Raw genomic sequence first — 26,502 nt, forward strand, 5'->3', positions numbered from 1 at the left:
TTTAGATAGATACCTGCTTAAAGTCTTGGCTTTGGCATAAAGTCTCAATCCTTAATTGTAGTGAATAAATTAAAGGTCATGTTTTGTTGTACAGGTAAATACACCACCTAGAGAAGATACTTAACATTCAAAATATATTTTTTCTCATTTTGTGATTTTTATGTTTATTTTTTGCCAACCATAATGTGAATAATATACAGACGTGAGAACTCTATTTTGGTGGAGTGAATGTGAAACAGGCCATTCTTAATGTTAAAATATCAGTGGTGACACTTCATTCAAGCATGAGGAACAGAGCTAAAGCCAGACTTGATAAATTTAGCTAGCAAAATGTGAATCAAACCCTCTTAAGTACCTCCAGGCAAACCAAACCTCTGATGTGAACGGGAGCTCTGTTATGACTTTTTTTTTTTCCCTTTCTCTCTACCATAGTCCAAAATTTAAAGCTCGACCCTGCGAAGTGCTGAGTGTCAGTGAATGCCATATGGGAACTGAAATGTTCAGCATCTTCCAGGATTAGGGCTTTTCTTTGGTCCAGATCTTGTGCATTATGTTGTCCTTGAACTAATAGATTTCTTTCTCTTTCCCCTCATCTGGAAAACTAGGTTATGTTATGTCGACTACAAATCCTGGTTGTAGTAATTTATTCTCTTTTAAGGCAAATAAAATAAAGCAAGCCATAAGGCATGTTTCCCTCATAAGAAGATTAATGTACAGAACTTGATTCACTTATGCTGTCTTTTGTGCTGGTTTGGTCTTGTTTCTTTAAGATGAGATGTCTGTCTCTGTAATATTAGTGTATTTTACTTGCTGTAATCTGATGTACCATTTCTCTCCCCTTTTTTCTCCTCCCCTAAGATTATCGTTGGAGAAACTGCAGTCTTTTGTCTACAGTTAGCTACAAAGGATTTTGAAAACCAAGAAAAAACAATATTAACTGGAGACTGTTGTTATATAAATCCACTGGTACGCAGGACCATCAGATTCCTTGGTATGAGCAAATTACTGCTTTCATTTTCTGAATGGTGAGAGTGATCAATTATGTCTTAATTTTTACCTGGGGAAAATAGTCAGATAACCATATAACATTTCATGTGTAGCCTTAACTGAGGTGCAGTTTTCCTTTTAGGTAGCAAATGAAGCTTTTTGAAAGTTTGGATTTAAAAACAGTTGCAGAAACAGCAGTAAAAGTAGAAAAAGCTGGGACTGCAGGGGAAAAATAACTAGCAGGCCTGAAGCAGGGTGAAGTAGAGAAAGTATCCTTGTGCCATATCTATAGGTAATAGTAAACACACACACCCCAAAGTTGAAGACATTGGGTTATAAATGTGTCTTTGAAGCTAAGTTGATTTAGGTGCTGTCTTAGCCTGGATATTGTATTATAGTATCTAGCAGAAAACTGTAAAAAATCCATGCTACGCTGGTTTTGGCTGAAACTCCCCCACTGACTTTAGTAGATGTGAGATCTTTTCTCTTAGTTTGTTCTAAATGTGTTTGGAGGGAGAAGTCCCACCACTCAAAATGTGTATTGAACATTTCCAGATGCTGCTTTTTAATACATGCAGGGATGCCATAGCAGGGCTCAGTTCTGCTGTTTGCTTCTCTCTCGTGGTTGCATCTAAAGGAAACAGCTGGAGGAATGAAGCCTTGGGGCAGCTAATCCTGCTGTGTACCCCAGACTCAGGGTGAGGGAGGGCATGTGCAGCTGTGTCTGTATTTGCAGTGTTTGTGTGACAACTGTGCCTGCCTTCCCAGAGTGCCATTGCTCCTGGTGAGAAAGAGACTGTCTTGCATAGGTCTGGAGGAGGTGGGGAGTGATGATAAGGAGCTCCTCCCACTCCAGTTCCTCTCTGTGTAATCAGTGCCTGAATGTTCTTCCCACTGAGTGGTCCCTTCTTTCCTCACAGAAGCAAAAGAAAAATTGATAGGGATGGCAGGAATGAACAAAGGCCTCTTTGCTGTTCCAGCAGATGAGGCATAGCTACCCATTGTGCTCCTGCAGAGTGATGTGTCCACCTGTGTTGTGCAGTGCACGCCCTCGGGACTGGCTGACAGGCCCTTCTGTGAAGTGATTTAGCCAGGCACAATATGCTGCTCACCAGAGTCTAGCATCTCGGCAGGAGTTAACATTAGTGTGACATTGTTGACCAGCCAGGATCCCAGAAATCAGCCTTGGTCCTCTAGCTTTGCTAAGAAAAAAAGCCTGACCTGTATAAATGCATGTTTCTGTGGAATTATGTCTGCTGTGATGTTGATCCATCAAAGTCCTCATAGTGCCTCATGAAACTGGGATTTGCCAGAACTCACTCTGTATTCACAGTGGAGTATGGGAAAGGTAAGGTGCTTTGCCCATGGAAATACAGGAGGAAATCTGTAGCTCAGGTGGAATTGGAACAAGCAGCCACTGGCTTTTCCTGCTGGTCAGGGTGCTGTGTTTGCATGTTCTTCCAGAGCTCATTTTCTATTTACAAAAGGATAGAGAGGGACCTCAGAATAGCAGGAATCTGTTTTCTTTTAAGTAATCAGATACATGCATTTACATTCTAATGATTGAGTACATGTGCTTAATGCCTCACTGATATGTCTGATTGAAAAAACTCTTTAGCATAAGTAGCTCCTCAAATATATAAATCTTTAGCTCACTGTGTTGATACTGTGATTAATATGCCATGCATAGAGATTTACCCAGTAGCAGGCAGATGAAGACAACTCATGCATGGCAATCTTGAATTATTCAGTACTTTATCTTCTTTACAGATGCAAGAGAAAAAAAAAAAAGTTTGTCCAGTTTGTGTTATGACTTTCCAAGTTCCTTCTCCATCAGGGTCTGACCTTGGTTTTCAAGCAGATTTATAGGGTAAAGAATTTCCCTCTGTCACTTCTGTTTAGTGGCAAAAGTTAGGTACCAGTAAAGCCAACTGCCCCAAACAGGGGACATGCATGGCTATGGGCCCTAGGAAAGCAGGCTACTTGCACAAGGGGTAGGTGTTCCTGTGAAAGCCTGGAGAGACATCAGGTGTGTGGGAACATTGCAGTGTTGTTACTGCAGTTTTGTAGGAAAATGCCATCTCCAGCATGAGCCGTGGTCTTTAGGGTACAGTACATGGGAGGATTTTTCATGTTCTTGAATGGAAGAAGCTGGTATGCTGCTGTGATAAATACTACAAATTGTCTGGAAATGTAACTCTTTGTTTCCCTCTTTAGGAATTTACGCATTTGGACTGTTTGCTACGGACATCTTTGTAAATGCTGGACAAGTAGTAACAGGGAATCTTGCACCCCATTTCCTTGCACTTTGTAAACCCAACTATACAGCACTTGGATGTAAACAGTACACACAATTCATCAGTAGTGTACATGCCTGTACTGGAAATCCAGACCTTATCATGAAAGCCAGAAAGACTTTCCCATCCAAAGAAGCAGCACTAAGCATATATGCAGCTATGTATCTGGCTGTAAGTATATTATACCATTTAATGTCACTATTTTTTTGAAAGCAAATGACTTGCACTGTCAGGGGGAGGAGGGAGGAATGGGCAGAAGATAAGGCCCAAAATATTGGCTGATTTTTTTATATGTAAACCTGCTGTGAATTATTGTGAGAATGATTCATTTGGCTTAATTCTGACAAGGTGTAGTGGTTTCCAAGCCTTGAAAGCTAAGACAATGCTAAGAGAGGGCAAGTTGTCTATAAAGGGTATAATCTGTAGATTTAAGATAACCAGTTCCTTGGTTTTCTTTTTCCCCATTTCCAGAGTGTTTGGGACAGTCCTTTGCTGGGTGCTGAGGAGTAGGGCTTGGCATTTCTTCTGTCTGGTAGTGGTACCTCTCTGTATTTTAACCCGTGCAGATCAGCAGAATTGCACATGGCCATATTCTTTGGTAAGGTGAAGCAGAAAGGGTGAGCTATATGTATGTCTGATCTCTGCAGGTTTCCCAAGATCCCTGTGTGTCTTTTGGTACCAGAATTGGTATTTATAGGTACCTCATTGTTCATGCAAAGTCAGTTTGGCTCTTGTTATGCAATAAAGTGGGCTACAAGACAATCGACCCTTTTTTCCCCTCTCTCCTCTATTTTATAGGGAGTGATGAACAGTGCTGGGATAAAAACTGGTGCTTGCTGCCAGGCATCAGAGCTGTTGTATAGGTTGTGGAGGGGCAGGAGAGAGGAAGAGTGACCATTTACTCTCACTGAAGTGTAACTCTGGCTTAGTTTGGAATGCTTATCATTCTAGTCTTAAGTAGGAGCACATCTTGTTCCTGTGCTGGGGACAAATTCTCCCCAGCACATGCCTATGTCTTACCTGACCTGCACTGGTAATCACAGCCTTTTGCAGCCCTTTGGATGAGCCCAGGGCTGCCTTCGTAGTGTCAGTGGGAAACTAGACAGGTGTGTGTACCTTTGTGGTCATTGCAGGAGTCATCCCTTACATTCCCTGAGTATTTGGACAGTGGCCTGCCTATTGATGTGAGTGTATATGCACATGTAGACACACATGTGTGAGTGTGTATTGCTTTTGAGCACATACCAAATGAGCCAACTTTTAATTCCTGATTGATCTGGAAACTGATACTTGACAATATGGCAAAGATCCCAGCCCCATCCAGAGACAGTGTGTCAACTCAGTGCTTCTGCATATGGTTTTAGAACCAGTTGCTTAAAATCTGCAGCACTGATGGTAGCATTTATCAAAGGTTCCTTGTGAGCAATGTCTGTTTAAGAGATATTGATGATCAGTTAGTACAGGCAGGTGTTGTCTGCAAATAAGAGATGAACAATATTCTATTCTAATATTCTATTCTAACTTGAGGCGAGTATAAGTCTTCTACTAGTATTGTCTTTATTTGGGGAGATATCTGAGGCTGAAATGCTCTAAATTTGATGCTAGCTATTTTAGAAAATACTCAGAATTTTTCATTTTAATTGCTCCTGTTTTTCTCATCCATCTGTGAAGTTGGATTTCCACTGTTGCCATGAGTCAGAGTAACTAGGAAACCAACTATTCAGCTACTGCAAAGCAGAAAGTAAAATAGTATTAATACATTTTAAAAACAAAAAGTAGACATCAGTAAGGTTTAATACCTAATATAAAGCTTTTGACATGAGTAAGAATACTTTATGCAAACCTTGTCTGTGGTGAATATACAGTTAGCAATATAAAAAATTAAAGCTGCTGAGATCCATTTCATTACTATTTGCTCTTTCAGTAACTGCAGAAATGAATATATCCTATGTCATTACTGCACTGCTGCATGGTGCTTGACACTGCTATCATTTAACTAAGGCACTAGAAACTACGCTCAGGATTTCTGAGTTCCTATAGTAGCTCCTTGTTACAATATTGGCTGGTTGTTTTTTTTTTTCTTAAATCCTACTGCATGACTGAAGCTAAAAATACTGTTTATTACACTCCAAGGGAAAAAAAATTCAGTGGTCCAATATTTGGGGTCATGTCCTTACACTGCCATGATGTTTATCAGGATAGTTGGCCCTAAATAACAATTTTCTCATCACTGTTCACTGGAGTAGAAGATTTAAAACAGTAGCCTAGTCTTTGTAGGAGCCATGCTACAATAGTTATTGAGAGCATGGACATAAAGACCTCCATATATTACTCACTGTTTCATTAGCATATAATCTTTGGTACAAAATGTGCTTTCTCTCTGGTTAACAGAAATTTTGGAGAGAGGGAGAGATTGTTATGGAATCCTCCCTGGATATTTCAGGCAGCTGTGCACAAAATGAAACCAACTTAAAGACAAAAAAACACACTAAGAGGGTCCTTGCTCTCCGAGGTAGTGAAGTAAATGCTTTTAGACTTGTGTGATTTCACCAATCAACCCATTTAGAAAGAAAGCCTATGCTTTATCTAATGATTCCCCTGTCTCATTCCATTTAAGTGCAGCCATGTTCTTATCACCTAGCATCTGTGCATATTGTCTTGTTAACAATAGCTCCTTTTTTCATCTAAGTTCTTGAGTCTTCCATTTTTCCCCTCTCCCCTCTTTTGAGAGTGGGTGGCTGCTATGGTAACTCAGAATTCCCTTCCTGCTTGAAAGTACAGTCATTTTGAAATAGTTGTTTTGCTAATGTTTAGACCTTTTTTAATGTTTGCTTCCATTACTTACTTCAGGAGAGTACCTATCAAGAGAGACTTAGCAATGGAAATGTTGAATGGCAGTGCTGTGGTTAGGTGTTTTCTCTGCCCTGCTCCAAACACAGATGTTCTCAATGATGCATTACCTTTCTTCTTCAGACTTTCAGGTTCATTCTTCCCAGTGTACCAGTGTTTTCAAAAAGAACTACTGTAAATCTGTTCTGAAATCTCTAACTAATCTGGCTGGTGCCTGGATTTTTCCTTAGGTGTCTGCTCTGATCTCCTTGGAGATTTTTTGTTTGTTTGTTTGTTTGTTTTTGCTTGAGTTGGGTTCCTTAGTTGACTGCACCTGCTTTCATTTCGTATCAGCATTGCAATTCACCCTTTCTCAGCTGGAAAAATGTTTGCTACATAGGTATTAAGGCAAACACTGCAACCTTATTAAAAAATATATAATTGTATAAGTCACATTTTGTTATGCATAAGCTGACATAGCCTGGACAGTTAGAGGTGAGTTTTGAAGTAGCCAAGTATGCACACACTTGGGGTGTTTTCCACAACTGAGACACAGAAAGTGGAAGTCATGAGTCTTTTTTTGGTAGGATTTCGAAGTGATATATGAAGATGTAGGTAGCATATTCCCATAGATTTAAATATAAAACCTGTGACTAACAGTTGTCCTTTGGTGCTGCAGACCTAGAGGATTGGTCATTGGTAGCTGTAGTTTAAGGGAAATTTTAATTCATTCTGCAAAGTTTTGCACTTTTTTTGTTGCTCTTATTGCACTGGACAAGAGCAGTTGGGTAGGGTAGTGTTTGAACTTTGTGTTACCACACACATTTCAGACTTGCTTTGGGTTTGTAATGATACAGGAACAGGCTTCGTGCCTTGGTAATTGACACAGCCCTTAAGTCTGTAGGCAGCTTTTACTGCTTTGTACTGTGAGCCCTTGGCCTCAACTGTGACCTCAGACAGGACTAGCAGATAAAGCCTGCAAATAATTTTTTCCTCTGTGCAGAGCTTTTGTTTGGCCCATGATCACATTTTCTGCAAGGCTCTTGCTCCTAGCATTTTGCTGCATTGTTTTTGCTGTTTAGTGTGTTTGTAAGTTACTGTGAAAAGACAACAAGGCAATCTGGGTAACAGTGCTGGCAACATGGTGATATTCTTCTCAGTGTCACTCCTTGATCCAGTTATAGGTGTAGGTGTTGTCTCACCTTTCCTTTGTCTTGAAGTACTTGGTAGATTCCAGCTAAATGGGCAGCTGGTGAAGGCATGATAGGCCTCTGTGACAGACCTAAGGAAGTGTTCAGGAGGAAAAGGGGTAGCAGAGCCGCCTCATTGAGTTAACTTTGTTGTCCATTTTTTGTTAGGAAATTAAAGGATTCTTTTCGCTGCCTTTCGAGGACAATGGGATTTCTTTTTAGTATCTGGTGCAGCAAGTAAAAGTATCCTTCAATACTGATAATAGAACATATGTCATGAGGTTCACATATTGAGTGTATTGGTTTCTTTCAGACCAAATAATAAAATAACATTATCATTTGATCCAGGAATTTATCTAAAGACCTCTATAAATTTGATGTCAGTCAGCTCTTCATTACAATTCAGTTCCTCAAGAAAAAAACAAAAAACCTCTGGGTGTATCTTATAGTCTTGGTACAGTGAAAGATACCTCTTTCCTTCTCCAGCTGTTTTACAGTTACAGCTGTGGGGAGTTTTTAGTGGGAAAATTAATAGTAAGGTCCAGAATTCTAGAGCTTTCTTTTCCTTTTGCCAAGCCAGGCCCCTGACTTTGAAAGCTAATTTTTGTCTAGGGTCATAAATAATTTGTTCAAAACACGTAGAGAAAGCTGGAAGAGTCTTCAGAAACACTAAAAGAAATCTTCAGTGGGCAGAAGGACCCAGATGATTCGAGAATATGACTTTGGTTTGCTCTAGAAATAGTTTGACCCATTAATTGTTACCAAAGGAAGCTGAAAAGATTTTAGATTGTCAAACAGGATTCTAACTAAGCGCAGAACCTGGTTATAGACTACAACAGCCCACTACTTTTTCAGCTTTTTGATCTCTTGAGTGTCTCTTTTCCTGTAGGTCTGATGAATATTGAAAATTGCTTGGGTGGAACATTTATAACATTGCTTATATTACTTAAATAATTCAAGAATATTTCTTTAATGCTAGCACATTGTAAAAGCAAAACAAAACATGAGATAAATTATGTTTGAAGTGCTGCCTGGGATGGGTGCCTGTACAATGATTTGTTCCTCATTCTTCTTGTTGCCTTATGAGTCATTTTTCACTGCCCACTGATGGACCAGTCTTTGTCAGTCTCCCAGGCCATCTACTTTAGGGAGAAATGAAATGCCAAACACAGAAGGGATCTCCTTACCTGAATCCCTGAGCCCCAGGCTGATGAAATCAGCAAGAAAAATTAGCCTTCTTCCTGGTTGCAGCACCCAGCCTGATGTGTGCTCCAGTGTAACTGAAATGGGATTCTGAGACCTTTTACACGTGTGTTTGTGTGCATAGGTGTTGGTGTGGGTGGGCCTAAAGGTAGCTGAAAGATGCCTAGAAAGAGCTTGCAGCATAGCCCAGGAATCCACTTTGTCCTACACTTTGCATGCAGTTCCTGTTGTTTTCTTACGTGTTTTGGAATGATTTTGTTTGCACAAGATTTAGGACAAACTTCACATGAGACTTGCAACATGACACTTTTGAAGTACTTTCCCAGTACAGGCTAAATGCCAAGGCTGTGGTTGTTCCTTACACTATGGCCCGAGTCAGTCCCATCAGAAACCTCGCCGGTGGCTTGCTTTGTCTGTGCTGATGATGGTGGTAATTTCTTTCAATTTCTTATTTTCAAACCCACTTCAATTAAAGGCGTTCTTTCAATTTATTAGGCTCTCTTACAGCTTCACTTCCAGTATTTTGAAGACTGAAGGTCAAACACTTGAGTTTTTCTGAAAATCTAGTAAATATTGTTATCTTGTGTGGTAAGGTAACAATCCACCTCATATGACTCCTTGCCAGTGTCTGCGTGCTGGTGACAGCTCTAAATCTTTTAATACTAAAATCTTATTTCAGGAAGAAGGAAAGCAGAAGTTCTTCAAGAGAAGATTCACCACTGTTCTGATGTTGCGGGAGAATGTGCAGCCTGCTATAGTAATTCTAACTACTGTATCAGTCCTTGACGTTACATACAAAATCTCTGCTGTTGGTCTTGTTGTTAACTAATTTAAAAGTTTTCTTTCATTAGATTCTTCCTCTCCCAGTTTTTGTTCTTAAAAGGAATGGTGATGAAGTTGTTCAGTAAACATCTTGAGCCATGTAAAAAGTTATGTTGTCATTCATTTTTACTAATGTTTTAAATCACTGAGTTACTTTCCTTTGTTGATACTGCATTTAATATTTATTAGAAGTAAGTAAAGAAAGATCCTGTCATCTTTACAGGTTGTTTACTCTTTGTCAATTAATGACTGTGCTGGTTTATAGTTTTTCCACCAGAATCAAGAAGAAAAAAGCTGCTTAATTTTATTTTATTCTTAGTGTAAATCAGGTCTTTGACTGAGTTGACTGTGTTAATATATTGTACTAGAGCTACCAGAGGCCAAGGTTAAAAAAGGGTATCTGGAGGAGGGTATATTTGTTATATAGAGTTTTGCAAACACAGACTTTTTGTTCCACTGTTTCAGGAAAGTTTGGCCTGTTTCTGTTGATTCTCTTATATTTTAATATAATGCTATTCTTAACATCATTGGTACCTGTTCTTTAAAGAAAAGATAGAAATGGTGCCTATGCTGGCAGAACTCTCAGGTTATTTCAAATAATGAGCTGGGCATGACAACCATGACTGCTCATATAAAGAAGGGACTTGGCAAATGGAGGTCTCTATTACTTGTGTGAGGTACAGCATGAATCTGCCGTTGTTTTTCCTCAATGCTTTGAGTAGAGATTTGAAGGACATGCTTGGTTGGAAAAACATTCAGAGAATTTTATGCAGAACACTTTTTGGGTTCAACTTTGTCTTAAAAATGTTGAAATTTGATTGAAGTACTTCAGAATCAATAATTTGTACTATAATGTGTTTTGTCTTATTAAAAATTGAGATAATCTTCTTGGGCACTGACCAGTTGTTACAGATAACTGAAATATGTCACCATGACCTGCCTTAAACAAGCAGGTTTTTCCTTCTCAGTAGTTATTTCAATTTAATATAACACAATACAGAATTAAATGCAGGATAGCTTCCTGCTAACTCCCCTGTGTCAACTTCACCCAAGCTGTATTTGAAATTTGATTTTCTTACTCTGTATTAAAAATATTCCAGTGTTTTTCCTAGCACCAGCTGTCCTAGCATGTAGTGTGAACGTGGATAATGGTAGTAGTATCCAGGAGAACAATGAGACTCACTAAAATAGATGGTTGCTGAGTTAATTCAGTGTGCAGTACTCTGTAGCTTGGAAAAAAACAGTGGGGCTAAAAAGCTGGAAATTAAGGTTGCAGTTCTCTTATCACCTTTCTGCACAGTAAGAGTAACTCACTGAAGACAACCTGCATAAACACAAGGAGCTAAGATAAAAGGATAATCAGCAAAGAGAGAAACACTCTTCATGAAATGGTCTAGGAAGAAGAGCAGAGACGCGTGGCTTGGGGATAAAGCCCAAAGCTCTTTTTTCTAAACCTTTACTCTGAATTAGTGGAAATCTTTTTACTAGTTTCTTGTTCATCATATAAAGTACATTGAAGATTTGTGTGTTGCACTACTCTGATGTTATTTTAAGATTAAGCTTTGTTTCTTCCTCTAAGCCATGGATCTTTCTCTAGTGTTTTGAACAAAACTACTGTCAGACATCACTCTTTTTAGAAAAGCTCTGACCACTACTTCTTCAGTTATTGGAACTGTAACCACACTTTCTAAACTGCTTCTTGGCTGGATTATTGCAGCACTTCATAAACTGATTCCCCGGTCAATTCCACCAAGGTTTTGGATAGTACCAAAAAAACCCCAAACAAACCAAAAGGATTGGCCATTTGTTGGCCAGAGAGATGGTGCAGGTTCTTCAGTGCAGCCTCATGTTTTCCTTTGCAGTTCAAAGTGATTGCATTACAAACTTGGAGCCTCTGGTGAAAATCTGTAAGAAATACTTGCATTCTTCAGTTCAAAAACTTAAATCCTGTCTAAAATTTGAAGATTTAGGGGTTTCAGTTGTTTAATTACAGAAAGATCCTCTGCAGAGAGTAGAAACTTTTTTTCTTAAAAATCTTGTTAGTTGAAGTATAATTTTGTTTTTCTGGAGGGTGGGTAGGAGGGATGTTTCAAGCAGTCTTAATGCCAAGATTCCAGAGAATGGAAAGTCAAATATTTGGTATTAATTTCTTCCATTGGCTCATCAGAGCTTGGAAAGTGCTGGGTTAAAGCTGATAGTCACTAATGCACTCTTAGGGTAGAAGAGGTGCTCTGTTATCAGGCAGTGCTTTTAATTCAGGGAGAGTTAGACTGCAGCAGGGCAAATGAATTTCTTAGTCTGATGCATAAAACCTGCAGCATTTGCATTGGTTTGTGTGAAGCACAGGGTTGTATTAGTTCAGCACTGATTGAAATTATTACACTGTATTTATAAAAGTAGATGCTGGCACTTAGTTCAGTTGCTCTTTGACACTGTTTTTTCACCTTTTCACTGGTTTTTGACAAATCACTAATTAGTCACATGAAGAAGTGGTGTATAAGTAAGAAAGGCTTTTGCTAATAGAAACAAGGTCTTTATATATTCCCTTTCTTACTCTGCCTGGCAGCTTGTAATAGCACTAATAATACTTCAAGGTAAAGATATTTTTCTATTACTGTCAACACTGCACAGTGAAAAATCAGTCTCTTTACTTCTATGCATTAATAAATAAATACACAGACTGAAAGTAATTGGATAGGACTGTCCAATTTGCCTGGTTTTCTGTAGGCTTTTCAGGTTCATATAAAATGCAGTTTTCCTGTATGGTCTGATTCTTTTTCTATATCCCGAGGAAAAGGGTGTTATGACTTTATCTATTACTCTATTTCCTAGTTTCTTTACACCCTGCCCCCACTCTGCAAAAAAAAAAAAAAAGCCAAATACACGTAGTCTGTTCAAACAAAATATAGAGCTGTTATTCACCAATTAGTGGGAGATATCCATCAGTCTTACACTTTCTTCCTTTCTAATTTTCAGATGTATATCACCAACACAGTGAAAGCCAGAGGAACAAGGCTTGCAAAACCTGTTCTGTGTTTGGGTTTAATGTGCTTGGCCTTCCTTACTGGAATCAACAGAGTAGCAGAGTATCGAAATCACTGGTCAGATGTAATAGCAGGATTTATAATTGGAATATCTATAGCAGTATTTTTGGTAAGTGTATGTCTGTGTCACTTCTGTTTGAAAAAAATCAATGTATAAGCTTGTATCTCTAAAAAAACCTTCAGACAACTAAATAACAAGACATGTTTCTCATCTTAGGTTTTTTAATTAGTCATCAGTTTCCTTAGTAATATTTACATAAACTCAGAAATGTGAAGTCAAGAAAGGACTGATCCAGTTATCTCTTTTGATTTCCATATAAACCAGATTGTAGCATTTCAAACAGTAATTTTTGCAGCAAGCCCTGCTGGCAGGAAGTATATATTCCTCAGAATAACATAGTTATGATTTGATGTATAAAGTATTAAATTCAGTATAGTGATACCCACACTGATCAGAGAATAGGTAGCATTTGTTTTTCTGGCTTTACAGTAACCCTAATGAATTTATTTCATAGTGCTTCAGATTTATGTTGAAATTTTATATTGTTCTGCACCAAAAAAATCTTTGTTTAGCCTTTTCCTTTTCTGGAGCTGTGTTCCAAAACCAGACTGTTAATCACAGTTGCCAATGACTACTGTCTGTGTCAGAAAACTATTTCTAATCTATTAATCACCTTCACTAGTATCTGCAGTGCAAGACTATAGAATAGAACAGTCACTGCTGTTTACTGCCTGTAGGCTTGACTGCCTGACAGCTTGTAATAATACTAAATACACCTTTGAACTTTTTCCCCATGAAAATACTTTTGAGCTTGATTCTTGGATTGCAAGGTCTTGGTCTCAAGATCTTGGATCTGAAATCGTGCTTTGGCTGAGAACCCTCCCAGGGATGGCTGAGGTGGGTGTTTTCACTCCTAGACATGCAAGGGTAGCTGCAAGTCTCCTTCAAAATACATCTGTTTGTGTTTCCAAACGTTCCTTTCCACACAAAATGTCCAAGGGTTATATTTGGTTGTTCATATTTAAGTTTTTCCATTCTGTTCGTGCCCCTAAAGTAATAAAAGAGAACAGAATAGAGAGGAAATCTGTCCCAGCATTTTTTCTTATATTTTGTGATTTATGTTGCATAAACTCCTTTGAGTAGCATGACATCAAATTTAGTTGTGTTTTGAAGAAAATGCAGTTTGCAAACATTGCTGAGTGTCGGAATTAGTAGAAGCACAAGCTGTTACATATCACATTCCTAAATCCATGTGTGAGAATCTCTTCTGCCCTGAGCAGATTTGGAGTTACATTCAGTCTTGGGAATGGTCCTTGCCTTGTTATTCCCTTTCTTACTCTCCATTTGAAAAAGTTTTTGCTGATCAAAAGTGAGATGCCATTGGCTTTCCTTGGAGTTTAAGGTTAATGCCATGTGATGCTGCAAGACATCTCTTCATGACATTGATAATAATTGGTGTTCTATTATGCAGCCTTAGTAATGGATTTTCTTTTAGATAAGAGTTTTTTTGGTTCTCAAATGATGCATGTACCAATAAATTGGTTGAAAGTCTTTTGTCCTGAAATATTAATTAAGGATTTTCTGTAAAACACGAACTTCACATTTCAGTCTTTCTACTGTAAAGCTGTGACTAAAGCTGGTGTCATTTCTGCCTAATTATAATTTTCAGGATCAAAGCTTGAAAAAATGAGTTGTTCCTTAGGTATTCTGTTTATCTTCTAATTCCTTCTAGGTTGTTTGTGTGGTAAATAACTTCAGAGGACGTCAGCCAGAACATGAACATTCTCATCTGGATAATCTGGCCCAGATGCCCATGATCAGCATACCCAGAGTAGAAAGCCCTTTAGAAAAGGTAATGTCTGACTTTTTAAAAAAACAATTAAATAAAATGCTGCTTTCCTGGAAGGATAATCAAAAGCTATCCTGGCAAGAGTGCCAAGGTAATCAGATTTAAAATAAAGAGACCTGTCAGTGAAGGAGAAAGAAGGAAAGAATTTAATTCAGTGGCACCCCTTAGGAGGCTCTTCATGTCATCATTTTACTGCTGTAGCTGCTGCTAAGCCCATGGAGTCAGGCTGAGTAGATCTGGGGCCCTTTTCCATTGTGTTCCTCCAGTAAGTTTGATTAATATGCTGCCTGATAGTCCACAGTGCTTAGAAGTGCTTAGAAAGAAAGAAAGAAAGTCAACCCTTGGCCCAAGGGGCTTTGCAATTCATATCCAAGTGGCATTTATCCTATTTGTTTGTGGTATGTCCTCAGCCTGGTGTGGAACATGGGATGCAGTCTCTTCTGGATCAGCTGTGGGTCTTATACCATCAGACACATTGTGAGGAATGAGACAACTCTTTGTAGAAATTAAAACAATTTATTAAAACAGAAAAATTGAAAAATTGCAAAAAAAAACCTAACAAAATATAAAAATTGGAGGTCCTGATGGCTCGAGAAGTATGCCCCAGGAGCGCAGGGATTCAGGAGCTTTGGCTTAAGACAGCTCTGAACCTCAGGTAGAGAAAAAAAACAAACTTGCAGTCTAGGCTGGTCAAAAAGAAATCTATTTCTAAAAGCCCCTAGAAAGGGGTAGGTTTCTCCAGCACTGCCTTAGCAAGCTGGAGAGGAAAGGAGAATGAGGGCACGTGTCTTTCTTTTGCTTTCTTTTATAGCTTTTGCTCCGCCCACAGTCCGCCCACAGCCCACCCCTTTGGTTCAAGGTGATTGGTGCTCTCCCTTTGACAGACCATCTCTGTCCACCAATGGCTCTTCCTGGTCAGAGGGGTGATATTAGTTGAGATAAGGGTCATGTGCTTATGGGGGCTGGGCTGTTTGTTGCAACTGGGGTTTTTTAAAATCTGCCTTGAAACCAAGATACAAGTAAAACAAAAAAATACATCCAACACATCTTAAAACACTTGTAAAAGTATACAGTAAACACAGGAAGACCATAAAAACTTGATTAGTGTACCTGGACTGATGGATTGATTTTAACATTCAATTTAAAAATATTAAGCTCAAATTAATTAAAGCACTTAATATGCAAAGACCAAGCACAAATAGGGATTTCATGTATGACACACATGCTAGCCCCAGGACAGGGCACCCACTTGGGAGCGAGAGTAATAAGGGTCATACAGTAACTGCACTATTCCCATCATCTCTTGTCAGAGCACAGGGATTTTAGGCTGGGACATGCTAGTGATAGTCTCCTGGGTTTGCCAAGACTTTTTGCTTAAGTGTCACAATAAAATTTATTTTAGTTTACTGTGGTAACACTATATTTTTTGAAGATGATGTTGTACTATGTGTTAGGTAAGGTTGTCTGACCAATTTTATGAGCAAAAAAATACTGAAATAGATAGCATAACCAGATACAGAAATAACTTGAGGTGCTTTTACCAAGGAGAAACCTTAAACTAGTAATGCAGAGTTTAAAGGAAGGTTTACTTTTTCTCGTGATTTTGTCTGTCATTATTCGTTAAAATCTGTTGAGTTCTGCCCATATTTGAAGATAGTAAACAATTCTACACTGGGTAGGGCACCAAAAGTATTTTTCTGTGGTATTCTTTTAATTCAAAATTAGTTCTGATTTTTTTTTCATGTTAAACGTAAGAAAGGTTTTCAACCACTTCCCAGTCTGTCCTATTTACTTGAAAGTGTTGGAAGTTGTTCCTTAGTAAGAATTGCTGCTAGTCCTGTGGTTTTTATTCCTTTCCTTGAAGGGAGAGAAGATTTCTTTTCAGAATGGTCTAACATGCCTTTTTTGAACCAAATATGTCTAAGCTACTTCCACTGATATCTTGTCGTAAGGAGGTCAGAGTCTCATTTGCTTGAACGAGCATTTAGATGATGAATGTGTATCTTCAAAATAATCCATTCTGTAAATTTTCTGTAAAATGTCAAAACAAAACAAGCTGTCAGCTGGCCTGCAACATGCCACATTAATAAAAGCATGTTTTATTTACGTGCTAGGCTCTCGTACAATAGAAGCCATTTCTGTGACTCAAAAGCCATCATAGGTAATACATTCTCTGGCTATTGAAATTTAAATTTTTGTTTTCTGGGGATAAAGACTTCATGTTAACTTCATGTTTCTGCCTGGTTTGAGTGTGGGAGGATGGCAGCAGGAATAATGTTTGCTCTGCTTTAGGATAACCTCTGCCATTTATGAACTGTCCAGGATGCTATTATATGAATGAGCTGCTTTCCTTCTGAACCCATATTCTTATGGCAGTAGATGGTAGCTGTTTACTGTCATGGAACTTCTCTCTAGATAATTAAACTGGGGAATGACTGCAAGGTGATACCACTTGCTGAGATCTCATTTTATGGGTTCATCCTTGTCTGTGTTGCAAAGCCTTTTTCCTTTCCAGACAGAGAGGATGGGATGCAAGGACACTAAGGTGAAGACTTTGCTAATTGTTCAGAAATGTTTTCTTCTGTTTCCACTTCCATAAAGTGTAAATAGCAAATAATTGATGAAGAAGTTACTTACATGTGAGTGCTTTAGGTTTTAAGTTTCCATAGGTATTTTTTCCTTTTTTTTTTTAATCTATTTTTTTTGTTGTTTAACCTAAAGTTTTAGATAGAAGACAGACCGTGTTAAATAAAAGGCACTAAGAAATAATACTTTAGGGAACTGAGGTCTAAATTAAGTTAGCTGATCTCAATTAACTACCATTGCTACAAGAATTCTTGAATTAGTCTTTGCTTTTTAACTCCCTTCTTAGTTTACATCATTTGTTCTCCACTGGAGAGAGAGTGGTGCTAAATAATTTGTGTGCTATTTGCCTTTTCCTTCTTGAGACACATGTGAGTTGCTTTTCACTACATTTCAGTCAGTACTCTTCCAGTTCAATATTTTGAATGCATGTAGATTTACATTTTGCTCATTTTGAAACTGTTTTTCCTTATTTTCAGTCTGCACGCTCCTCTGCCGATATTAAAGACAGGTTACTGTCAGAAATTAGCTACTAAGAGTAGCACAAATCCTGTCTGAAGTTACCAAAGGATAAGGCAGTACAAGCAGGAAGCAATGCAACTATGTGACTGGTACTAAAAAATAGTAACTATATGGGCATCTGGGAGCAAGCAATTAAAAATTCCCACCTTAAAGAATGACTTCATTAGAAATGCCTGCCAGATAGGACCCCACTCATTGCTATTTTGTAATAAATGAGTAAGCACACAATGCATCATACAGACCTGGAAGCACATCACTTTGCTCTTTCCAGATCTGCTACTTGCTATTCCAGTGCTTTCTTCATGGAGAACAAATGCTCCTGGCATGCTCACCGTGCTGCCACTGTCTGAGTTCTGGTGGAGGTCTAGCTATGTTTGAAGTGCACTTAAATAGGTATAAGTGTTCTTGTAATACTCTGCTGCTTAGAGACAAGGTTAGATCACTGTTTGCATGACACTTCTGTTTAACTGTGGTGCATGCAGAGACTTAGCTGTTCTGCACGGGTACTCATGCAGTCAAATAAGCTGTAGTTGCAGTGTCTCCTTGAGGAATCCTTGCCAGAGCCTGCTCAGCAGTGCAGACTTAGTGCTTTTACCTTAACTATAATCATCCTCAGAATTAATGAAAAGAATGAAAGCCAAGAAACCTCATCACTCACTCATCTGCTTCTTTTTCTCTTCTGTCCCTGACCTTCTTCATGTCTTACAAGACAATTGGTGTTTCAGTTAGCTGGCAGTCTCCTACAGAGAGGAAGCTCTCATCCTACCACAGTCCAGGTTAGAGAGTCTTGTTCTTTTGCAGAAATTACTGAGAAATGGGGATGTTCTGGATAGTACCTGGAAGAGTTTGAAAGTTCAGCTTTGTCAAAGTGCAGTCACAAATTCTGTTTTCTGTTTCAGGGGAGACTGACATTATTTCATGCAAAAGTCACCTGAAATTGGCCAGGGCTTACAGAGGTCTCCTACACGTCTTGTAGTAGTTTCTGATTCTACTAGCCTTATGTGTTTTAAGTATTTTAGCTTTGAAAATATCAAATACAAATACAACATGGAGGATTTCAGGACTAATGGAGACAGTAGATAGAATACTGAGATACAAGGTTTCAGAAGGAAGCATTGGGTTAGGAGATGCACTGCAGTTCATCTCCTGTGAGACGAGATAATTACTGTGTCTGATTATCAGTGCTTGCTGTAGCTATTCAGTATTACTTATTTGCACAGTGGGTTCTTGGCAGTGCTCTGTTTGACAGCTAAACTGCGTTTATTCCCCAAGGTTCTGCTTGGCATTCCTTCATACTGCTACTTCTGTCAGCAGTGCCCAAGCCATGTTCCCAAACACAGTCACTGTTCCTTGTTACAATGAGGTTTCTTACACTCCTCCATAGAACTGACTACCCATCATGACTGAACTCAAAAGAGATAGAATAGGTGCTCTCTCCTTCTGCCATTTGCAAGTGGTAATGGTCATAGGTTTTTGAAATTCCTCTTGCAGTATGTGACATTCTTGTTGCCCATCATATTAGTTTTTAGTGACTATCAGGGTCAACTGTCCCAGAAATCTTCTTGAGTTTGACACAGTAATTATTTTTCTATTGTGTATGTGCCAAAGGTAATGATGGTGATAAAACATTTTAGCAATAGTAAGTGTAGAGATTGCAATGGATTCTGCCAGTATTTTTAAGACTGGGGAAGCTTTCCTCTTCACAATTTAAGGTGTATTGTTTTTTCTGTTCGCTTCATCTTGATTATTCACAAGAGACAGAACAGCTTGTTCACAATGTCAGAAAATTTTAGTTCTCAGAGTTACTGCTTTTTCCTTGGTCTTACGCATTGGTAAGTTGGTACCAAGTCTTTAGTTGTTATGTGCACTGGTATGCACACAGCACCATGGCCTGGGGAGCCTGGCCTGCTCCCTGCAGCTCTCCAGGGAGATTGCCTCTCACTGAGCTCACAGCTAAAAGCAAAACACAAAGATGCTTTAGCTCGTCATACTATGGGCAGTTGGGGGAGGGGGTTTGTAGCCATTTCTATTGCTTCAAAATATTTTTGAATATTTTGAATATCCAAATACTGTAGTGCTTGATGTCCAAAAGCATGCATAGGCGTCCATACTTGTTTCTCCAGTATGGTTTGATGGGAGCCCATGTGCTTGCATTAGCTTATAGGCAATTTTTGGCATAATGGTTCTTTCTTGATAATTGAGTCTGTTAAAGGAGATACAATACCACATTGCTTTACACACATACCACTAACACATACCCAGGAGAGTCAGCTCATAAAAAATCATAAGCAGTTTTGTTTCAATGTCAAGCATTTAAATTTGTATTCATGTCCTACTCTTCTGCTTAAATCTACTTCTGGGGCATTTTACAAGAATTATTTCTGACTGAATGCAAACTGTGATCACTACGTCTAATGCTCGAATAAAATAATACTTAAACATGGGAAGTGGAACAATATATTCAGTGTGACCTCCTCCAACGTACATATTGTAGGTGTTGCAGAATCAAGGTATTAGTCACAGCCAAGAAGCTCCTTTGCAAGGAAACTCCCTCAAAGCACGCATCCTTAGGTGGTTCTGCTGGATATCAGGGACGGAGCGCTGCGAGCACCTTTCTCTAAGGCAATGAACGTGTGTGTGCAGGAGCGCACCGAGGGAGCGTGTGCGGTGGGCAAAGGCGGCACCGGCCTTCTGTGCAGGGCTGCAGTGCTTCCAGGGGGGAACCTCACCTCAGTGCATCCTTCTGCACTAAAACTCTCATTTGTCCAGTAAAAGCAGAAAATACACTCTTCTGACTCAGAGAGGTGTATGATAACATTATTATTATTGTTTGATCAATTGTCATTTGCCTGAAGTACTACAGTAGTATTTTTCTATTTAACAAACTCTTCTGTGGGAAAACTGCAAACATGAGAACAAAGCAAAAAAAATTAAGCTTAAAATATTTAATATATAACGAAAACTGCAAGTCACAAAAAGTTTTAATGTATTTTTTCAATGCTTTGACATTATAGCATTGCTTATCAACAGCAATTAATAAAGCTTAACAGAAGATATACAGGTGTGGATCATTTCCCCCAGAAACCTGCACTCAAGGCTTAGCCTTTGGCTTTTCCTCTTTTGTTAGTGGTGTGAGAGCACAGTTACAATGCATGCTTTGCTCACCAGCCTGGTACTATTCTCTTAGAATGGATGGTACAAATGCTGGTCTGCCTGTCTGTGAGACTGCTTCCATTGAGCAGACCCTCAGCATTTCTGATTCTTTTGAGAAGTGTAGGGAAAATAATTTCCCATGGAGTTGGAGAAGCTGAGGTCTTGTGCATGGATTTTTCTTGTCTTCCTGCATCTGTGTGAATCTGTTTGCTGACAGTAGTCTCACTCTGAACTTTGTCACAGTACATCTAAGCAGATGTAAAAGATTTGAAACAGTTATTCCAGAGGGATGCTATTTGTTTGGGGTTTTTTTCTGCAGTCTCAGCAAGGCTTATTTGTAGTTTTGCCTGAGACAATAGTGTGAAAAAGCATGAATAACCAGACAGTTGCATGGATCTGTCTCAGTGATTCTTGCCGTCAGCAAGTGATTAATTTTGACCTAGTTATGCATCGCCCTGCTGATTCCATTGGAAATGAATTGACAGGCCTTCAGTAGGGTCCAAATCAATAGGTCCATGATCAGCAGCTTAGCAGTTCTCTTTGAGGGCTTATTGAGGAAGGGGGATTTTCTTCTGTGTTATTATATCCCATGCTCTGCATGTCTTCCCAGGGATGGTGACCTGCCCATTTTGGAAGTATAGCTGGAAGGTGTGTGAACCACATTCTCTTTTCCCTAAATAATAGTTATCCAGTCTTGAATTAATGCCACATGAAAGAGTATTTGGTTCTGTGCATCACAGACAAATGTGTGTCGCTTAGAGACAGGGATGGCACATAGCAGGACTTGAAAGAATTGATTAAAATAAAGACAAATTCTTTTTTCCCCTCCAATTCCTCATTTTTAGATCATCTTACTTATGAAAAAGGTGACTAATTTTAGTTTAAGTTGACAGGATGACTTTTCAGATTTAAATAAAGATTAAAGGTAAATATAATGAAGAAAATGTCATAATAGCCTCACAGAAACTCCAGAGCTATTGAGTTTGCCTGCTGTATCATCTTTTGTATACTCAAAACAGAAGATGGCCAGCCAACCAAAATGCTTGGAGTTTATATTTTTTTTTTCTAATTAGGAAGTCTAATTTTGCATTTCTTCTGCAGAATCAAAATCTGAAAGCAATAACATTTGTTACTATTTTTTACTGAAAACATTTTCATAGAAAGTTGCACTCTTTTTTTTTCCTAATGTATTTTTGAAAAATCTGGCTATGGTGTAATTATTGGTGTTAATTTAAAATATAAATTCTGTTTGGGGGAAGATGCTCACCTAGATGCTCACTATTAAGTAGTATTCTTCTGTGAAAGCTGTCCTAAAATACAGCAAGAATATGGGTAGAGCTAAAATGTATATTGTAGGGAAGGTGGAAGAGAGCCTCTCCTCCTGGACACAGCACAGTTATGGCACAGGGAGAGAGGGAGCAAAGCTGCCAGCCTGGCTTGGAGATGGGGGGGGTTATGGGGTAGCTCTCCAAGCAGCCTTGATACTGGAGAATCAAGGTATTTCTAATTTCCTCTCTCTAATGTGAAAAACAAAGATGCCTGCCTGTCTCCCCCTGCTCAGACTGATAGACAAATATTCAGGCAGTTTAAAGAACTGAGAAATAGAAATTTATATGGTGGGCATTGTTTCTCTCCAACACTTTTGATGGTGTGTGACAAGAGATTTTCTGAAGGACTTTTCTTTAGCAAAAAGTGGGAGACTCCATTCTCCTCAAGTTATCCACATCCCCCTCCTCTTCAGCTCACTCCTCTCTTCTGAGTTTGATCTGCTCCAGGAGGCACAGAGATGAGAAAAATCTGCAGTGCTTTGCATGGTGCTTTACCCTCTGTGCATTCTTGTGCTTGGGAACAAACACATGGCTTAACATCAAGGTTCCCTTTACTAATTTCACACACAGCATGTTTTTGTAAAAAATGGTGGCAGTCAAGGGTACTGTGTGCCCAAAGGGAAAATATGCTTCCTTTGGATCCTGCACATCACTGTGTGGCTGAGTGTTCACCTTCAGGTGTTTGCAGAGCCACTTGCTTTGGCTTGAGTATGAAAAAGTAGCCAAGCTCTTTGGGGTGCTGCAGGGCTTTTAGAGTGGCACAGAGAATGTTCATGTTCCAATGCACATCTCGGTGTTCGTAAGAGTCGTCCCATTGAAGGAGAGAGGAAAATGTTCTTAGATTGCAAGTCAACACTGGTGATTCTGAAAAAAAAAAATTGAATGTAAGTTCTCAACTGCCAAATGCAACTTGATTGTAAGCATTTTGCTTCTTGATTCAGTGCCATTGAGCTCATGGGGATAAATTAATCTTTAAAAAATTAATATTAAAATTGTACTTACATTGAAATAGAATATTATAATCTGTGAGAGACTTTCATTTTAATTCCTAGGAATTTTGTTTTCAATTATGAATAACATAGCAATAAAAGTACAGCTAACTCAATTATTCACATTTAATTTAAAATTAAACTTAATTTAAAACAAACCAAAACCAACTAAAATTAAAATATAATAGAACCATCACACTTAATTACTTTGTTCAGCATACTTCCCTATCCAGTCTTTCAGCAGTTAAGAATTGCTATGGGAGTGAGTGAGAGCACTGCAATGAAAATCAGTTTTATTTACATCATCCTGCAATAGTCTCTAAGTACAAGGCTGCCCTTCCAGCACAGGAGGCAAAAGTTTTCACAATGGTGACTGCTGTCTATCTGTGTGGTTTTGTGGTTTTTATCTGTTTGTTTTTCCTTTAACTCGTAGAACCACATCACGGCCTTTGCAGAAGTCACATGATGTTGACGCTGATGTATATTCACTCCATTGGACTTCATCTCTTTTCACAGCCCACACATGATATTTGCAGTGTATCAAAAATAAGAAATTTTTAGAAGTCCTATTTCTGACTTGATTTTTACATCACTAAAATGATACCAACATTTTGAAGAATTCTTAAATATTAGAACGTCACTTTACTTTCTAGCAAAAATATTAACTGTTTACTTTTATGATGGAATGGGACAAACTGAGCACTAATTATCTGACATTACCCTCTATTTTGGCTTCTCATTGTTTTTAATGGTTCATGTACCTATTCCAACAGTACTTTGTATTTTGATTTAACTTTGATTTTTAAAATCTACATTTTTAATTCAGCATGAACTTGTTTCCATTTGAGGCAATTTCAGTGTATAAAAACTAGACAAATACTATGTTCTGTATGAAAATGCTGTTTGCACATTGTATTACGCTGTATTCCATGTAAGATATCATTCAAACAGTATGTTATATGTAAGACTGGTGCTTCTGCTTTTGAAGAGAAAAAAATGCCAATTTTTACTGTAATAAGTATTGTATCATAATTAAAAGTTTATTTATTTGGATATTTTCCTGACATATTTGTAGTTGAATTGTTGTTTTGTAGTTCTTGAATGTCTTGGATGATATATATGTATCTAGGTTAAAAGAAATGAAAATAATATAGAAAGTTTGATCTTTGATATATTCTTTATTACTAATGATGTCCCATGAAAGGTTAAGGGCTCCGTTCTTAGCTTAGCATATCTGATGGGAAGCTGTGCTATTCATAAATCACTTAAACAAATTATCCAAGGAAGCCTGCATCTTTGCATGATTGTTGTGATCCCTGATACAATGCTGGGAGAACAGGTGCTAAGATAAGAAGAGGGTCACTGGCTTAGTGAGAAAAGTTCATCTGAGTTGCTACTCTCTATTTTCATGGAAAACTCATGGAAAAACCAAAATGGCTCAATTAATTTATTTTCAGCCTAAGTGACCAGGACAGGCAGACTTTCTCTCCACAAAGCTTTTTATCTCTATTTGTGTTTCAGGCTCATATTCTTAAAAACAAAACAAAAAACCCACAAAAATAACCCCTCTGCCAGTCTGCATGGTGTTGACGAATTGATTTTTCTTCAACATCAGCCAGTGTTACCATATCTCTGTTACTGCTGTGAATACTCAGATTAAGCCTCCCCTTTGAAAGACAGATCTGCTGACTATTCATAGTGAAGTTGTCCTATGAAAACTGAGCATCAAATGGATCTGAATATTGTAAATGCTGAAGACATTCTTAACATCTGCCAGAGAGTTTTCCTCTGGCAAGAGCTGATAAAATGCTCTAGCACTATAGAAACATTGAGAATACTATTGGTCAGTGCAGGCTGTTGAGTATTTTAGGCCTTAAATTTTCCACAGTTCAGTGTATTTCCTGTGCATTAATCATTGTTAGAGTATGTTTGAAACACAAGGATGTAGAATCAGGTATATTTTTTCTATGATGAATTTTAATGCATTCTCACGTAGTCATCAGGTAATGCCTGCTTTTACTTTTTGTTTTAACCTCTGCTTTCACTACCTAAAGAGTGCTTGGCAAACTTGCTCTTACAACTACCTAAAGAGTGCTTGGCAAACAGGGCAAGGCCAAGTCATCTTTGAGTGCAATAGAGATATGCCACGAAGTCATTGTGCTAAGCTGAGAATTAAGAGATTGAAGAAATATATCTGTGGGGAGAAAAGACCTAGAATAGAGTCCTTAGCTACAACTAGGTTACTTAGGTGATTGAAAATCCACCTTTATTAGACTATCAACTGTGTTTACAAAATTGTAGTAGATCCAAAGTTTGTATCACCGTGTTGGACACACTTACCCTGCTCTTAGTCTAGCTAGTTAGGTTCCAAGGTACTAATGATTTTTTTGTGTGCAGATTTAAATGAAATCTTCACTCATTTTTGCATGGTAGCAAATCTGCATTTTTTATATCTGATTTATAAGATTACCAAGAGATTCTTTTATGTTAAAAGAGATGACTCTTTTTCAGTGTACTGTATATCATCAGCTTGTAACTGGTCTCTTTCTCAGGATCTTTCCCAGTCAAATATTTGGGTTAAATTTATCATACTATCTCTGTGAACCAGCAGTGAGAAAACAAAAAGAGAGACACTCTGCTGTATAATGTATTTTTAAATAAAATAATTTTTCATTCATATGTAGTGTATTTTTTTAGATGTCTGCTTTACGTACATTTGATTGATAGTGTGCATATAACAAAATGATGATGTTATGTAAATTGCATTTGGTGACATATTTTCTTGATTAACCAGGAATCCCCACAGTTAACTACCTTCCCTTAGAGGTGGTTCTGGTGAAATTGAAAAGTATGTGAGGAAGAGCTGTATTGCAGAGTCCACCACTCTCCCCAGAATGTGGACCGGCCAAGCTCCAAGACACTACTTTGATAGTTTTTCAGAAGTGGCAAGAATTTGCCCTCTCAGATCTGTAACTCTCTGCCTCTTCCATTCTGGACCTAGAAAAGCTTTCAGTAGGAACAGTTTGCCAAAACAAAAGTAAGTTGGCACTTTTTTACTAAAATGGCTTTTTGGTGATTGCTTTTAAAAAAAATCCCAGTGATGAGCAAGCATCATTCCTTATTCAAGGAATATTCTGGTACAGAGTGGTTCCTACTGAAAACAGTGTGGTTGAACCATTTCAGTGGTTTTGAATGCAACTGATTTTATTATTCTTGTGGACCTTTTCTGTGTGTACTTCAGTGAAACAACTCTGCTCTATTTATAAATGAGATGTTTGAGAAGCATCCCTAATGTTATATGCTGCTGTGTTCCTAAAAATGGAATTTGTAAGGCATATGGGGACACCAGCTGGGCTCCTATCCATACCATTTTAGATTCTCTTATATGGATTCTGCTGTTCGTTTATAATCAGGAACTGCATAAGACATACAGTGATAGCATCCGGGCTCACATTTCTTCAGCTTTTAAAAATGTTCATTTTAACAATATATATTAAAAGAGGATAATGTTGGTATTTTTTAGGTGCAATTTTCTTTACTGTTTGCTGTTGCCTTCTAATTTTGTTGCTGCCCAAGATCACAGTAAGTGCAACAGTCCATTTGCACATTATGTTAGCAGGGAGCTTTTTATACTCTTTTGAAGTCTAATTTTGGAATTTCTGAGGCTTGCCATCAGAAAGCAGAGTGCATTACATTTTAAGAGCA

The 26,502-nt window shown here is 38.3% G+C and overlaps 1 protein-coding gene across 8 annotated transcripts in view; it reads left to right on the forward strand.

The window, feature by feature from the left end:
• PLPPR5 (phospholipid phosphatase related 5) overlaps positions 1–25,476 on the forward strand; it is a 218,906-nt gene extending 193,430 nt beyond the window's left edge. For 5 of the 8 annotated variants that reach the window (XM_069022612.1, XM_069022611.1, XM_069022610.1 and 2 more), the window contains 6 exons: positions 859–991; positions 3,205–3,455; positions 12,305–12,481; positions 14,106–14,225; positions 19,822–19,949; positions 23,231–25,476. In XM_069022612.1, the coding sequence (XP_068878713.1) occupies positions 859–991; positions 3,205–3,455; positions 12,305–12,481; positions 14,106–14,225; positions 19,822–19,949; positions 23,231–23,324 (903 nt within the window). In that variant the 3' untranslated portion in view covers positions 23,325–25,476. Of the gene's footprint in view, positions 1–858; positions 992–3,204; positions 3,456–12,304; positions 12,482–14,105; positions 14,226–19,821; positions 19,957–23,230 lie in introns of those variants that run through there. The other 3 variants (XM_069022615.1, XM_069022617.1, XM_069022613.1) reach the window with 2 other exon arrangements.
• The last annotated feature ends 1,026 nt before the right edge of the window (positions 25,477–26,502 follow it).

Source organism: Aphelocoma coerulescens, chromosome 8 (genome assembly GCF_041296385.1).
Source record: "Aphelocoma coerulescens isolate FSJ_1873_10779 chromosome 8, UR_Acoe_1.0, whole genome shotgun sequence".
Classification (NCBI taxonomy): domain Eukaryota; kingdom Metazoa; phylum Chordata; class Aves; order Passeriformes; family Corvidae; genus Aphelocoma; species Aphelocoma coerulescens.